The sequence below is a fragment of the Mauremys mutica genome, chromosome 2 (assembly GCF_020497125.1).
Source record: "Mauremys mutica isolate MM-2020 ecotype Southern chromosome 2, ASM2049712v1, whole genome shotgun sequence".
NCBI classification, from domain to species: domain Eukaryota; kingdom Metazoa; phylum Chordata; order Testudines; family Geoemydidae; genus Mauremys; species Mauremys mutica.
The window spans coordinates 4,251,482-4,265,422 of NC_059073.1; the positions used below are offsets into that span (position 1 = coordinate 4,251,482).

A 13,941-nucleotide genomic window follows, 5' to 3' on the forward strand; every position below is an offset into this window, starting at 1 on the left:
CCCCCCGGAACCGCTGGCAGGGAGGGGGAGGTTTGTGAGTGCAGGAGCCAGAACTTGCCGCGGAGATGAAGCGAGGGAGGGGACTTCTCCCCAGCCCTGCGTCTACACTGAAACCTCGAGGCGGCCGGTGCCCAGCCAGCACCGTCATTTACCGCTGGGGTTCTCGCCCTGCTCTGTCGGGCACGTGCGGGGGCAGGTGGGGGGCTGAGACCCCCGGCTCCGTGCTCCCGGGGGGCAGCCAGCGGGGAGCTCCGGGGCTCCGTGCTCCCGGGGGGCAGCCAGCGGGGAGCTCTGGGGACTCTGTGTAGGGGGGTCTGGGGGCGCGTGAGGGGGCTCCGTGCTCCCGGGGGGCAGCCAGCGGGGAGCTCCGGGGACTCTGAGTAGGGGGGGTCTGGGGGCGCATGGGGGGGGGCTGAGACCCCTGGCTCCGTGCTCCCGGGGGGCAGCCAGCGGGGAGCTCTGGGGACTCTGTGGAGGGGGGTCTGGGGGCGCGTGCGGGGGCAGGTGGGGGGCTGAGACCCCCGGCTCCGTGCTCCCGGGGGGCAGCCAGCGGGGAGCTCCGGGGACTCTGTGTAGGGGGGTCTGGGGGTGCGTGCGAGGGGCTGAGACCCCCGGCTCCGTGCTCCCGGGGGGGGGCAGCCAGCGGGGAGCTCTGGGGACTCTGTGTAGCGGGGGTGGGAGGGAAAGAGTCCTGGGTGGGGGCGCGGCCCAGAACCGGGGGCGTGGCTTGGGCCCGACCCCTCCCAGCGCTGCCGGGGGGCTATGACGCCAGCGCAGGGCCTGTTTCCGGTGGGGGCGGCACTTCCGCCTCGGGTCGCGACCCCTGGGACCGGATATGAGAGGTGCCCAGGGCCCCTGCGAGCTCCGCCCTTTACTGCGGAGCGCCGCCCCCTCCCCGCTCGGCCCCCGTAGGCCCGCCCCGCGCGGTGCACCCCGGGAAGCAGGCGGACCCCGGCTCCTCTCCAAGATGGCGGCGCTGTCGGCGGCGCGGTGCCTGGTGCTGCGGACCCGGGGCGGCTCCCTGCTGCCGCCGCCACCCGGGCCCCGCCTGCGGCCCCCCCAGGTGAGCCCCGCCGGCCGGTCGCTCCGCGCCCCCGGGCCGCGGCCCCGGCCCTGCGCCCTGCCCGGCCCTGAAGGTCACCGGGACGCGGCGCCCGCGGGCGCGGACCGGGCTGGGCCGGGGGGTCTGGGGCCGGGGCCGCCCCTGGGCAAAGCCCTTGGCAGCCTCCCCCCCCCCCCGGCCCGGTCGGGCCCGGGCGTCGCGGTGGGTCGGTGGCCGGTGGCCGGTGCAGGGGGCGGGTGTCCCGGGCAGGGGCGCCCCGCAGTTCCGCTCCCGGCGGGGGTGACCCCAGGCTGGGCGGGAGGCCGGATCGGGACCTTCGCCCCCGGGGCAGGAGCGAGCTGCGGCTGGTGCTGGTGACACACGGGCCCGCGCCCGCCGGGCCTTTCCCCGGGCACGAGTCGCTGACAGGTGCGAGACTTACCCGCTTTCCGGCGTCTCCCGCGCGGGTTACAGGGAGGTGGGAATTGACTGGGATACCTGGGTCCTTCCTTCGGGTTCAGCCTCCTCCCTGTGGTGTGAAATGCTGCAGGTCCCCGGCCTGTCTCTGACAGAGGCGGCTGCACCACGTCAAGAGTCTGCCCCCGGGGTTAGGCCGGAGTGTCTGACCTGTGGTGTGAGGCCGGCCCGGCCTTTCCCCAGCTCTTCCTTTCACTGAGGGTGCGTTCAGCAATACTCTTCAGAGGCTTTTAATCAAACCTGTCACTGACTCCATAACTAAGGGGGTCTCAGTGGGGGCTGCATTGTACAGATATCTCCCCACAGCAGCTTGCAGCGTCCTCTTGTGTGCTGGGGAAGTGGGAGCTTTCAGAGAGGTCAGGTAAACGTCTTCAGTTCAGTGGTCTGTCTACCTTTCTGTTTAGAAACGTGTCTGAAAGCCTGGGCTTTTCCCTTGTATTTAAATGCAGGCTACTTCTGCACGTGTGCAGATTCTCACTAGGGAGTTTGTTGTGCTACTGCCACTTTCCTGAGAGTTGTGGTGCCGTCCTGTAGCTGGGTTGATGATAAGGAAGTCACATCTGTTACCTGGGCATCGTCCTCTCTATTATTCTGCATCTAGTGAGAGCGACATCAAATACTTGGCATTTTGAATCTTCCCGGCACGGAGGAATTATGAATGAATCCTTCTCTCTCTACTAAGGTGTGTCAGGGTCATCACTTCCATCTTACAGTCAACGTGGTTTTATTGGAAATTGGGTCTAATTAAACCTGAGTTTATTCTTTTAATACAGTGGTCCCTAACCTTTTCGTCTGGTGGGCGCCAGACGAAGGACCGTGGTGGCGGTCAAGCATCTGCCAAAATGCTGCCGAATTTCGGCGGCGACGCCTCTTGATGACATTGCTTGTCAGCGGCAAGCCGCGTCATCAAGAGGCGTCGCCGCCAAAATGCCGCCAAATTTCGGCGGCATTTCAGCAGATGCTGGACCACCAGCCAGGGCGCGGGCTCACTTAGATGCCCCCACGGGTGCCATGGCACCGGCGGGCACCGCGTTGGGGACTCTTGTTTTAATAGATTCCAAGGTCCGAAAGGATCATTGTGATCATCTGGTCTTACTGTCTGTGTAATTCTGCCCCAAGATCATTCCTAGAGCAATTTAAAAAAAAAACAAAAACCAGTCATGATTTAAAAATCACCAGTGATGAAGAATCCACCACAACCCTTGGGAAATGGTTCCAGTGGTTAATTATCCTCCCTGTTAAAAATTTACACTTTAGTTCCTGTCAGAATTTGTCTAGCACCAGCTTCCAGTGACTGGATCATGTTAGATCGGGGTGGGCAAACTTTTTGGCCTGAGGGCTACATGGGGGTTCCGAAACTGTATGGAGGGCTGGGTAGGGAGGGCTGTGCCTCCCCAAACACCCTGGTCCCCACCCCCTATCTGCCTCCTCCCACTTCCCACCCCCTGACTGCCCCCCTCAGAACCCATGACTCATCCAGCCCCCCTGCTCCTTGTCCCCTGACCGCCCTCTCCTGGGATCCCCACCCCATAACTGCCCTCTGGGAACCCACCCCCTATCCAATCCCCCTGACTGCTCTGACCCCATCCATATCCCCGCCCCCTGACAGGCCCCCTGGGACTCCCACGCCTATCCAACCACCCTGCCACCTGACTGCCTCCCGGAACCCTCTGCTCCATATCCAGCCCCCTGCCCCCTTACCATGCCGCTCAGAGCACCAGGATTGGCAGCCATGACACCTGGCCAGAGCCAGCCACACCACTGTGCAGTCTAGAGCACCGGGGCAGGCTGGCGGCTCTCGCAGCTGCGCTGCCTAGCAGGAGCTTGCAGCCTCGCCGCCCAGAGCACTGGTGGCACGGCGAGCTGAGGCCGCAGGAAGTGCGGGGACAGCAGGGGAGGGGCCACAGGCTAGCCTCTCTGGCCAAGAACTCAAGGGCTGGGCAGGAGGGTCCCGCAGGCTGGATGTGGTCCGTGGGCTGTAGTTTGCCCACCTCTGTGTTAGACGTTGCTTTGCTAGATTGAAGAGCCCATTATTAAATATTTGTTCCCCTATAAGTATTGATAGACTGATCAAGTCATCCCTTAAACTTCTCTTTGTGAAGCAAAATAGGTTGAGATTGCAAGTTTGATAAAGGTAACTGCATAGCTGTAATACTTGGATTTTTGTAAGGGTTTTGGCTAAGTAGCATTCAACAGTCTGATAAACTAGCATTGTGGTATCCGTAGAATACGTGTCCTCAAAACATACAGAGAAAGGCAACACAATGATTAGCATATGGAACAGCTTCCATATGAGGAGAGATCAAAAAGACGGGGATTTAAAAAGTTAGAAAGGAGACGACTAGGGGGATATGATTGAGGGCTATAAAATCACAAATGGTGCAGAGAACATGAATAAGGAAGTGTTATTTACCATTTCATATAACACAATAATTAGCAATCACCCAATGAAATTAATAGCCAGCAGCCTTGAAACAAAAGGAAGTATTTATTCACACAGTGCAGTCAACCAGTGGAACTCATTGCTTGGGTTGTTGTGAAGGCCAAAAGACTAACTGGATTCAAAAAAGAATGAGAAGTTCCTGGAGGACACGTCCATCAATGGCTATTGGCCAAGATGGTCACAGATGAAACCTCATGCTCTGGGTGTCCCTGGCCTCTGTTTGCCAGAAGCGGGGGATGGGTCACTTGATGATTCCCTGCTCTGTTCATTCCCTCTGGGGCACCTGGCACTGGCCACTGTCGGAGGACAGGACACTGGGCTGGATGGACCATTAGTCTGCCCCAGGATGGCCATTCCTATGTTAAATGAACTAACAGTGGGCTAAGTGAGAGATCTGAGAAAGTAGTTGTGAGTGGGGGAACCATCCTTAAATGGGGGAGTCTGGTGGTCCGCAGGGATCAGTGCTGGGCCTGACGCTATTCAACTCTCCTCAAGGACCTGCAAGAGTAATAAGATCACTGCTAATAGAACTTGTGGCTGCCACAAGGGTTGGCAGAGTAAATCGTGCTGAGGACAGGCCAGTAGTACAGAGATCTGGATCGCTTGGTAAGCTGGGCCCATTCAAACAAAATGGAAAGTTACACATTTAGGAACCAGTGGTGCAGGCCTGACCTACAGGCTGGGGGATTGTACCCTGGACAGCCGTGCCTTTGGGAAAGATCTAGGTATCATAGGGGATGAACAACTCAACAGAAGGCTGCTGTGCCAGAAAGCTAATGCGATCCACTGATGTATAAATGGGGAGTAGGAGTGGGGAGGTGATTTTACCTCTAGCTACGGTATTGCTGAGACGGACACTGGAACGCTGCATCCATGTGTAAAAAGGATGCTGAAAAATTGGAGAGAAAAGAGCCACAAAAAAAAAAGAGCTCAATCTGTTTAGCTTACGGAAGAGTGAGTGTGTAAGGACTGTCACAGGAAAAAGCAGGTGCTAACATGCTCTTTGATCTAGTAGGGTTGCGTCTGGAAGCTGGAGCAAGACACAGTCAGATGAGAAACTAGGCACAGATGTTTAGCAGTGAGGGTGGTGAACCACTGCGACAGACTCCCCAGGGACATACAGGGTGTCACCTACCTTTGTCTTCACATCCGTAGAATCATAGAATATCGGGGTTGGAAGGGACCTCAGGAGGTTCTAGTCCAACCCCCTGCTCAAAGCAGGACCAACCCCAACTAATCCAGGCTAGCTGCCTTTCAGGAAGCATCAGCCAATCAGTTTACTGGGCCCAATATGGGTGGGATTCCCTGGCCTGTGCTATGTGGAGGATCAGACTGAATCCCTTCCGGTCTTAGGGTATGGTGACACTTGCAGCTGTACAGCGCTGCCGCAGCAGCGCTTTGAAGTGCGAGTGTGGTCGCGGCGCCAGCGCTGGGAGAGAGCTCTCCCAGCGCTGCGGGTACCCTACCTCCCCGTGGGGATTAGCTTACAGCGCTGGGAGCCGCACTCCCAGCGCTGGGGCAGTGTTTACACTGGCGTTTTACAACGCTGTAACTTGCTGCACTCAGGGGGGTGTTTTTTCACACCCCTGAGTGAGAAAGTTGCAGTGCTGTAAAGCGCCAGTGTAGCCAAGGCCTTAAACTCAGTGAAGCAGCGGCCTGGGGAGAGGCCATGACTTGCTTAAATCAGCATGACCTGGGTGTTCCTGGCTCCCAGTCCTGTGCTCAGCTCAGTGCTTCCTGCAGTGGTGTTGGCGTGTGCTGCGCTGCAGCAGGCATCGCTGTGGTGAGTGTGGCTGCAGCAGGCTGTGAGGTGGGCTGAGTGGGTATTGAATGGGGCTGGACTCTGCTTTGTTGTTCCTTGTGCTGGCATGGCTGCTTCCCTTGCCCTGTTGGTGACAAGGTGCTGCAGTCAAACAACAGCAGCTGCCCCAGAGCTCAGTGGGACTTGCTGAGATGGGACCATGTGCACTCATGTGACACTCCCAGCCTGGCCTCTCTGCCTGTGTCCACTGGCTTGCAGTCAGGGTGGGTAACCATCTGTGATGACAAACAATGGATTTTTTAAATTTAAATTAAATTCACTTGTTTTTAAAAAAACTATTTAAAATTAAATTTGAAATTGACAATCTAAGTTGAGGCCTAAATTTACTGTAATCTATTAAAAGGAAAGTCAAACCACTGAACTGGTAGAGTCTCTGGCTAAGCACTGGAAACCAGAGTTGAAGTGCTAAACCTGCTTTTGACAGCAGCAGCCTGTTTTGCAGGTGCAGAGAGAATATTGTCTTAATTTCAGTCTATTCCTCTAGTTTAGTTCAGTGACTAGTTCATTCAAAGGTAAGAAACCAATTGGGAGCTGAAAAAGCAGGAAAACTTCTTTTCCTTCTTCCAATCTACGAATAAAAACAAGGTGAGAGAGGATGAGATCTACTAGCTCTAAATCCTGACTGTTTCTGGTTTCAGAGTAGCAGCCGTGTTAGTCTGTATCCGCAAAAACAACAGGAGTACTTGTGGCACCTTAGAGACTAACAAATAAATTTCAGGTTTCAGAGTAGCAGCCGTGTTAGTCTGTAAATTTGTTAGTCTGTAAGGTGCCACAAGTCCTCCTGTTCTTTTTGACTGTTTCTGGTCACCACATGCATCAATTCAATTAATTAACTACAGATAATACATCCTTTGTTTAACACCTGAGTTAGTTTTAAATACAACACATACATAAGGCAAATAATGGATCAAGGTGTCCACTGCACTCAAGGTAATTTTATTTAAACTAATAAGATTAAAAATACTGTTTTGTGCATTTTAATTAAATTCCAAATTCTATCCAAATAGAGCTTGAGCCAAATCACAGTTCAAATTTAACCTAGTGAATAAATGCACCATTCGCAATTTTCTAACGTAACAAATCAGGAACGGTGGGGTCTGCTCCAGATCGGGCGTGGAGCGTGGTGTCGTGGTTATAGACAGTCGAGCCACCCCGGTGAAAGTGGCACATGCATCGTGAGAGGCAGTGTGGCTGAGAGTTGAGCCTGTCCTATTTCAGTCCTACTCCCCTGCTGCTCATGCCTCGCCCGTGTGGAGGCTGCACTGTGTGACACTGCCCAGGAGATGCTGTGGGGCTGAGCCTGGTTACTGTCCTGCCCTGCTGTGGGAGCTCTGTGTCCCTAGTCAGCGTGTGCCCCCTGCTCACTCCCACCATGGACGCACATGGCTCAGCTCCCTTGAGGGCTATTGGGCCTGGGCTTTCCATAGTTCTGCCTGCTGCTGCTCCCCTTGTAGAGAAGAGGGGAAGTTGCTGGTCCCAGTGCCCCATAACCCAGAGAGACCCCCATCTCTGTCTGGTGAGGGGTGGCGTGAGAGGCCCGGACTCCCCCCATGTGCCTGGGGCGGGCTGGCTGGAACAGAATCCATCCGGCAGGGAGCTCTGGAGACCCACAGCCCACCCACCCCTGCCCCTACGGCGCAATACTCCACCGCCCCAGCTCGGGGCTGGCACTAAGACACCTGAAATTTCAGCTCCTTGCTCCTGACCCAGCTGGGCCCTTCCCAATCTGTGTGGAAGGGGGACTCTGCTTCCTTCTGCTCGGGTGGGAGCAGGCCAGTGGCTCCTTGCACCCAGGGCTGAGCAGGCCATGCCGTGCTTGGAGGCATGTTGCATCCCATGCACCCGCAGGCTGCCTGCTCCCCCACCCTCCTCTCCTGGGGCAGGGAAGGTTCCACAGGCTCGAGCTGGGTCCCTCTGGGCAGCACCAGCCACCGCACCGGCGTGGACTCTGGGGAGTGTGGCTGGGGGCGCAGAGGCGGGTGCCCATGCTGGAGCTGGCAGGCTGAGCGGCTCTTGTCTGTGTTCCAGGCCAGCATGTCGTCGCTGTCTGGCATGTCCCGTGGCAGGAAGGTGGCGCTGTCTGCGCTGGGCGTGCTGGCTGCCGGCGGCGCTGGGCTGGCCCTGGCTCTCCACACGGCTGTGAGTGCCAGCGACCTGCAGCTGCACCCTCCCAGCTACGCCTGGAGCCACAACGGCCTGCTGGCCTCCCTGGATCACAGCAGGTAGGTGAGGGGGTGCGGGTTGTCCTGGGGGGGAGCCTGGGGTGAGCTGCCAGCTCCCTGCGGGGGGTCACAAGCTGCATCCCAGGGGTGACCGCTCAGCCCCACGACTCCTGGGTCTCGCTGGCCCTTGGCTGATGGGCAGGCTGCCCCAGGGAATGCTGGGGGCTTGGGGCCTGGCTCTGCTCCTCCAGCCCCCCCCCCACTCAGATCCATGGGGAGGGCTCACGGCCACCTCCCTCTTCCCAGCATCCGGCGCGGCTACCAGGTGTACAAGCAGGTGTGTGCCGCGTGCCACAGCATGGACTACCTGGCCTTCCGCAATCTGGTCGGCGTCTCCCACACCGAGGCCGAAGCCAAGGCCCTGGCCGAGGAGGTGAGAGTGAGGGCGGTGGGGACTCCCCTGGCTCCTGCTGGAAGTGGGGGGAAGAGCTGGACTCGCTACCATGAGGGCCCTCCCAGGCCCTGGCTGAGGGGGGATGGGCCTGCTTGATGGGGAGCTGGCTCCTGCCACTCGTGGGCTGCCTGGGCCCAGCCCAGTGCTCTGTGTCTGAGGCACGGGGGGCCCAGCCTGGTGCTCGGTCTCTGCAGCCTGATGGGCGCGGGGGGCCCTGGGCCGGGCTCAGAGCTCTCTGTGGGATGTGGGGGAGCCCTGGTTCAGTGCTCTCTGTGGGATGTGTGGGGGGGCTCTTGGCCCCGGCTCAGAGCTCTCTGTGGGATGTGGGGGGCCCTGGGCCCGGCTCAGAGCTCTCTGTGGGATGTGGGGGAGCCCTGGTTCAGTGCTCTCTGTGGGATGTGGGGGAGCCCCGGCTCAGAGCTCTCTGTGGGATGTGGGGGAGCCCTGGTTCAGTGCTCTCTGTGGGATGTGTGGGGGGGCTCTTGGCCCCGGCTCAGAGCTCTCTGTGGGATGTGGGGGGCCCTGGGCCTGGCTCAGAGCTCTCTGTGGGATGTGGGGGAGCCCCGGCTCAGTGCTCTCTGTGGGATGTGGGGGGCCCTGGGCCCCAGCTCAGAGCTCTCTGTGGGATGTGGGGGAGCCCCGGCTCAGTGCTCTCTGTGGGATGTGGGGGGCCCTGGGCCTGGCTCAGAGCTCTCTGTGGGATGTGGGGGGCCCTGGGCCCCAGCTCAGAGCTCTCTGTGGGATGTGGGGGGCCCTGGGCCCTGGCTCAGAGCTCTCTGTGGGATGTGGGGGGCCCTGGGCCCGGCTCAGAGCTCTCTGTGGGATGTGGGGGAGCCCCAGCTCAGTGCTCTCTGTGGGATGTGGGGGGCCCTGGGCCCCGGCTCAGAGCTCTCTGTGGGGGGCCCTGGGTCCCGGCTCAGAGCTCTCTGTGGGGGGCCCTGGGCCCCGGCTCAGAGCTCTCTGTGGGATGTGGGGGGCCCTGGGCCCCGGCTCAGAGCTCTCTGTGGGACGCGGGGGCTCAGTGCTCTCTCGTGCCAGGCGGAGGTGGTCGATGGCCCGGACGAGAACGGCGAGATGTTCACGCGCCCAGGCAAGCTCTCCGATTACTTCCCCAAGCCCTACCCCAACCCTGAGGCGGCGCGAGCGGCCAACAACGGGGCGCTGCCCCCAGACCTGAGCTACGTCATCAGCGCCAGGTGAGGCTCCCTCCAGTGTCCCCTCGGGTGGGGCCAGGAGCCCGGGGCTGCGGCTGAGCGGCTGGTCTCCACTGCGCCAGGTCTCCCAGATGTGCTGCAGCAGTGCATGCTGGGACTGACTGGAGCTGCTGCGGCTCCCGTGTGCAGTTGGAGCTGGGGACAAAGTTGAGTCCAGGTGGGTGCTCTGTCCTGCCGGCCCTGAGCACGGCCAGTGAGGCCTAGTGCGCCCCCCACCCTGGCCAGCTGGCAGGAGAATAGGAGGCTCCTTCCAGCCCCTCCTGCTTCCTCCCCCATCTCGGGGTGTCAGGGACTGTCGGGGGATTCCACAGGGGCCCATCGCCCCGGCCTGGGGGGCAGGTAGAGTGACCAGATCACAGGGATGAAATATCGGGGGGGGAGCAGTTTCACAGGGGCCGGGCTGTGGGATCACGCGCACTGCCCTCCCCGTGGAGCCTCCCGGGCTGGGAAGGAGCCGCTGGAGCGCAGCCAAGCAGGAGAGGCGCGGGACTCCCCAGCAGCGACGGGGAAGTTTATCAGTTCAGGGGACTCCAACCGGCTCCTCACCCCCCGTCCGCCGGCTGCCCCGCCTGGGACAAGTCTCGCTTCCGCAGCCTCTCTCCGCCTCGTGTCTCCGGCGGCCCACGCCCCCGGGCCGTGCTGCCCCTGGACGCACTGTGCTGCCCCGCGGGCTGCTGGGCTGGAGTAGCCTTGGTGCTGCACTGCAGCGCTCCGGGCCCCAGCCGGCCATGGCCCGTGTGCCCAGGCTGCTGCACAGGGGCGTCTCCTCCCCAGGCCCGGCTTGGGATCCAATGGGGCAGTGAGGGGGTGGGGCTGGGGTGGGGATTTGGGGAGGGATCCAATGGAGGAAGGAGTGGGGGGCGAGAGCCCCTCCAGGCTCCGCCTGTGCACCGGAGCGGACAGCAAAATTGTTTGTCCAGTGTCCCACTGAACATCCGTCGGGACGCGGGACAAACAAGCAAATATCAGGGCAGTCTCGGTAAAATCGGGAGATCTGGTCACCCTAGGGGCAGGGCAGCTGCCCAGCCTGGCTCCTCTGCCCCGGGGACGGTGATCTCACCTGGCCTCGTCTTTCAGGCACGGGGGTGAGGACTACGTGTTCTCCCTCCTCACCGGCTACTGCGACCCGCCCGCTGGGGTGCTCATCAAGGAAGAGCTGCACTACAACCCCTACTTCCCGGGGCAGGCCATCACCATGGCGCCCCCCATCTACAACGAGATCCTGGAGTTCGAGGACGGTAAGAGGAGCTCCTCCTCCCCCCCCCGCCCCAGCCTGCTGCAGGGCTCCTGTCCTGGGGGGGCCCTGTCCAGCCAGGCCCGCCCCACCCTGCTCTCGGCGCCCACTGACTCTGCTCTCTCCCAGGGACCCCAGCCACCATGTCCCAGATAGCGAAAGACGTGTGCACCTTCCTGAGGTGGGCGGCGGAGCCAGAGCACGATCACCGCAAGCGCATGGGAATGAAGGTCAGTGCCTGCCCCCTGTGGCGCTGAGGACAGGAGCTCCTCTCTGGGGGGCCTGGGCTGGAGGGAGGAGCCCAGCCTGGGCAGGTCTGAGCGATTCCTGCCGGCCCTCGTCCTGGCCAGCGCGTCGGGTCCCTGCGCTGCTGGGGGAAGGTGTCGGAAGCAGGGCAGGGCCTAACTCCTCTTCCCTTCCCAGATGCTGATGATGACTGGCCTCCTGATACCCCTCATCTACTACCTGAAGCGCCACAAGTGGTCTGTACTAAAGAGCAGGAAAATCGCGTACCGGCCCCCCAAGTAAGCACTGGATCCAGCGGGCCGCCCAGCGGGCCTTGGCCACCCAGCCGCCGCACGACCCCTCCCGGGACAGGAATGTATGTACAGCTGGACGGACAGACGGGGACAGCCCACTCCTCATGACGCGTTACTCCTATTTAATGTCCTCTCCCTCCGCTCGCCTGCTAGGCCTGGGAACGGACTCTGGGAAGGGGGGGCAGCTGCTGTCTGTACGCGCCTGCTGGGGGGCAGAAATAAACCTTCAATCTTCAGTGGGAAAGTGTGGTGTGGTGTGTGGGCCTAGCCCTGCCCGCAGGGCCCTCGCCTTCCCACCCCCGCTCCCTGCCCGGGGGGAGCCCAGTATGGCCAGAGGGGAAGGCCTGTGTGTAATGGTGGCATTTATTAAACGGTTCTGTTCCCCCAGCCGTGTCGGTCTGAGTTGTGTGGGGGCCAGCGGGGGACCCAGCACTCCTCCTATTGAGGGAGGTGGCCAGTAGAGGCTGCTCCCTGACCCCCCACGTGGCAGTGGGGAGGCGCCCCACTCCCTCCCTCAGACTTCATGGAGAGCAGCCCCCTCCCTCTTCCCAGCATGCTGCAGGGAGGGGCACTGCCCAAAGGCCTGGCTGGGGTCCTCAGTGCCCTCTCCCCTTGCAGCGGGGGTGGGGCAGATCAGTTGCCCCAGCGCTTAGCCACTGCCTGTAGCATGGCAGGGTCTGCAGTGCCCTGCAGCGGGGGCCAGCTGCTGCCCCGGTGCCTCCAACCGGCGGGGGGGGGTGTTGCCGTGCAGGGGGGCTAACTGGCCTGGGGGTGGCACTGCCCAGCCAGCGGCTGGATTCCTGGTCTCTGCTGGGGGTGGCACTGCCCAGCCAGCGGCTGGATTCCTGGTCTCTGCCCTGCCGGCTGGGGGTGGCACTGTTCACAGCCGGAGCTGCCCAAAGACGCAGAGGGCCCAGCTGGGGCCTTCTGGTAGAACCTGCCTTTTCTCCCCGCTGCACTGTGCACAGCCCGGGGGCTGCTTCCTGCGCGAGAGCAGGCCTGGCACCAGCTCCGGCAGCCCACGCCCGCCCTCAGGAGTCTGGCTGTGAGCGGGGCAGTGCCAGGCTGCCCCCAACAGCTCAGCCTGAGGAGCAGCTGCTTGTGCTGGGCGGGGGGGGGGGGGCAGGCTGAGGTGTCTCTGCCCCCTGTACATGACAGTAAGGGACAAGTGTTCAGCTTTCCTGGGCCCCAAGGCAGGTGGGAACAGCTGGCCTCTGTAACAGCCCCCGCCCCCCCCGGTAGTTACGGGGAGCTCCCTGTGTCGGGGGAGGCACTCAGCAGCCACAGGACGGGGTACAGGGCAAGCGGTTACATTTCAGGGGGTGAGGAGCTCTCTAGACCAGCAGCACCCATGGAGCCCGATGCCAAACAGCCCCCACCCCGGCCTGCCCAGGGGGCAGAGCCAGGCCCAGCCTATGGCCCAGCAGGAAGAAGGTGGTGGGGGGAGCCCCCTCAAGGCACTGCATGCAGCTGGCAAGGGCTGGAAGCTCCCCCAGGAGCAAGGCCCCTGCCTGAGCTGTGCTGGGGGCAGGGAGCGCGCTCAGTGGCAGTTCTGGCAGTGCGGGTGGCACCTCTGCCCATTGATGTTACAGCGACATCCTCCACTGGTGTCACCAGGGCCCTGGAGGGGAGGAGAACGTGTCAGGGGGGCGGACAACGGACACCTGCCCTTAGCAGCAGCATCTCCCCACCTCTCCATGGGGCGGGGGGGGGGGGGAGCTGCATCCAAAGGCGAGAGGAGCCTGAGCCAGCTGCTCCCCTCTAGCCCTCAGGGCTGGGGAGGGTGGGTCACACCAGTGGGAACGGTGGGGGAGGGGAAGCTGCTGCTCCCGCATGCACACAAGCCTCCAGGGGGGCAACCCCTTGTTATGCCTGGCTCAGGGGCTGCTCCCCTCCTGCCCAGAGCCAAGGGTTCTAGCCCATGCTCCATCATCTAGCAGCCGGGGCCGAGCTTGGCAGGGGGCCGGTCAGCGTAGCTCACAGGAGGGGAAATCTCCCGCTGGAGCCAGGGGGACGGGGCAGCCTGGCGCAGGAGCCTGCTCCTTGCACAACCATGGCCCAGTCTCCTCCCCCCTCCCCCGCTTCAAGGAGCTCTCGGGGGGTGCGGCAGAGGGGCTGAGGCAGGTGCTCAGGAGCCAGGGCTGCCTGTCCTGTGACTGCTCACCGCAGGCCCCCAGCGTGGCCCTTTGGTCACCCAGCAGATCTCGGTCTGGCAGACGGTGCAGCGGATCCAGTCGCAGCCGTCCTTCTTCTGCACGATGATCTGGCATAGGGGGCAGTGCATGGCCTCGCCCAGCTGCACCAGTGTCTGCGGGGGGAGGCAGCCAGTCGTTAGGGGAGACGTGCACCCATCTTGGGAACCCCAGAACCTCACTGCACTGCCAGGCCAGACAGCCCTGAGCCAGGCGGGAACCTGCATGGAACCAAGGAGACCTGCAGAAGGGAGCCTGCTAGTGGGGGCTGTGGGTCAGGACTCTGGGCTAGCAGGGGCTGTGGGTTGGGATGGGGGGGGGCTGGCAGAGCTGGGGGGTGGGTTGCTCAGGGCTGGGCTAGC

At 61.7% G+C, this 13,941-nt stretch overlaps 2 protein-coding genes across 3 annotated transcripts in view; one reads left to right on the plus strand and one right to left on the minus strand.

The window, feature by feature from the left end:
- The first annotated feature begins 914 nt into the window (after positions 1-914).
- Positions 915-11,623, plus strand: LOC123364826 (cytochrome c1, heme protein, mitochondrial). Of its 2 annotated transcripts, none has more exons than XM_045007270.1 (7): positions 915-1,063; positions 7,813-8,006; positions 8,253-8,379; positions 9,439-9,596; positions 10,692-10,852; positions 10,978-11,078; positions 11,272-11,623. In XM_045007270.1, exons 1-7 carry the CDS (start codon positions 968-970, stop codon positions 11,374-11,376), a joined length of 942 nt encoding a protein of 313 aa, XP_044863205.1. In that variant the 5' UTR covers positions 915-967; the 3' UTR covers positions 11,377-11,623. The 2 variants fall into 2 exon arrangements, with proteins under 2 accessions (XP_044863205.1, XP_044863206.1); XM_045007271.1 differs by lacking the exon at positions 915-1,063 and adding an exon at positions 2,163-2,201.
- Positions 11,624-12,200: 577 nt separating this feature from the next.
- The window catches only part of SHARPIN (SHANK associated RH domain interactor), a 40,472-nt gene continuing 38,731 nt past the window's right edge, over positions 12,201-13,941 (minus strand). The window contains exons 13-14 of the mRNA XM_045007264.1: positions 13,552-13,695; positions 12,201-13,008 (exon numbers count right to left, since the gene is read on the minus strand). Of these exons, the coding sequence (XP_044863199.1) occupies positions 12,928-13,008; positions 13,552-13,695 (225 nt within the window). The 3' untranslated portion in view covers positions 12,201-12,927. The remainder of the gene's footprint in view (positions 13,009-13,551; positions 13,696-13,941) is intronic.

Coding starts and splice junctions, on each gene's coding strand:
- LOC123364826 (XM_045007270.1), top strand. CDS start 968: ATGGCGGCGCTGTCGGCGGCGCGGTGCCTGGTGCTGCGGACCCGGGGC. Junction 8,007..8,252: donor GCCTCCCTGGATCACAGCAG/GTAGGTGAGGGG, acceptor CCCTCTTCCCAG/CATCCGGCGCGGCTACCAGG. Junction 9,597..10,691: donor AGCTACGTCATCAGCGCCAG/GTGAGGCTCCCT, acceptor CTCGTCTTTCAG/GCACGGGGGTGAGGACTACG.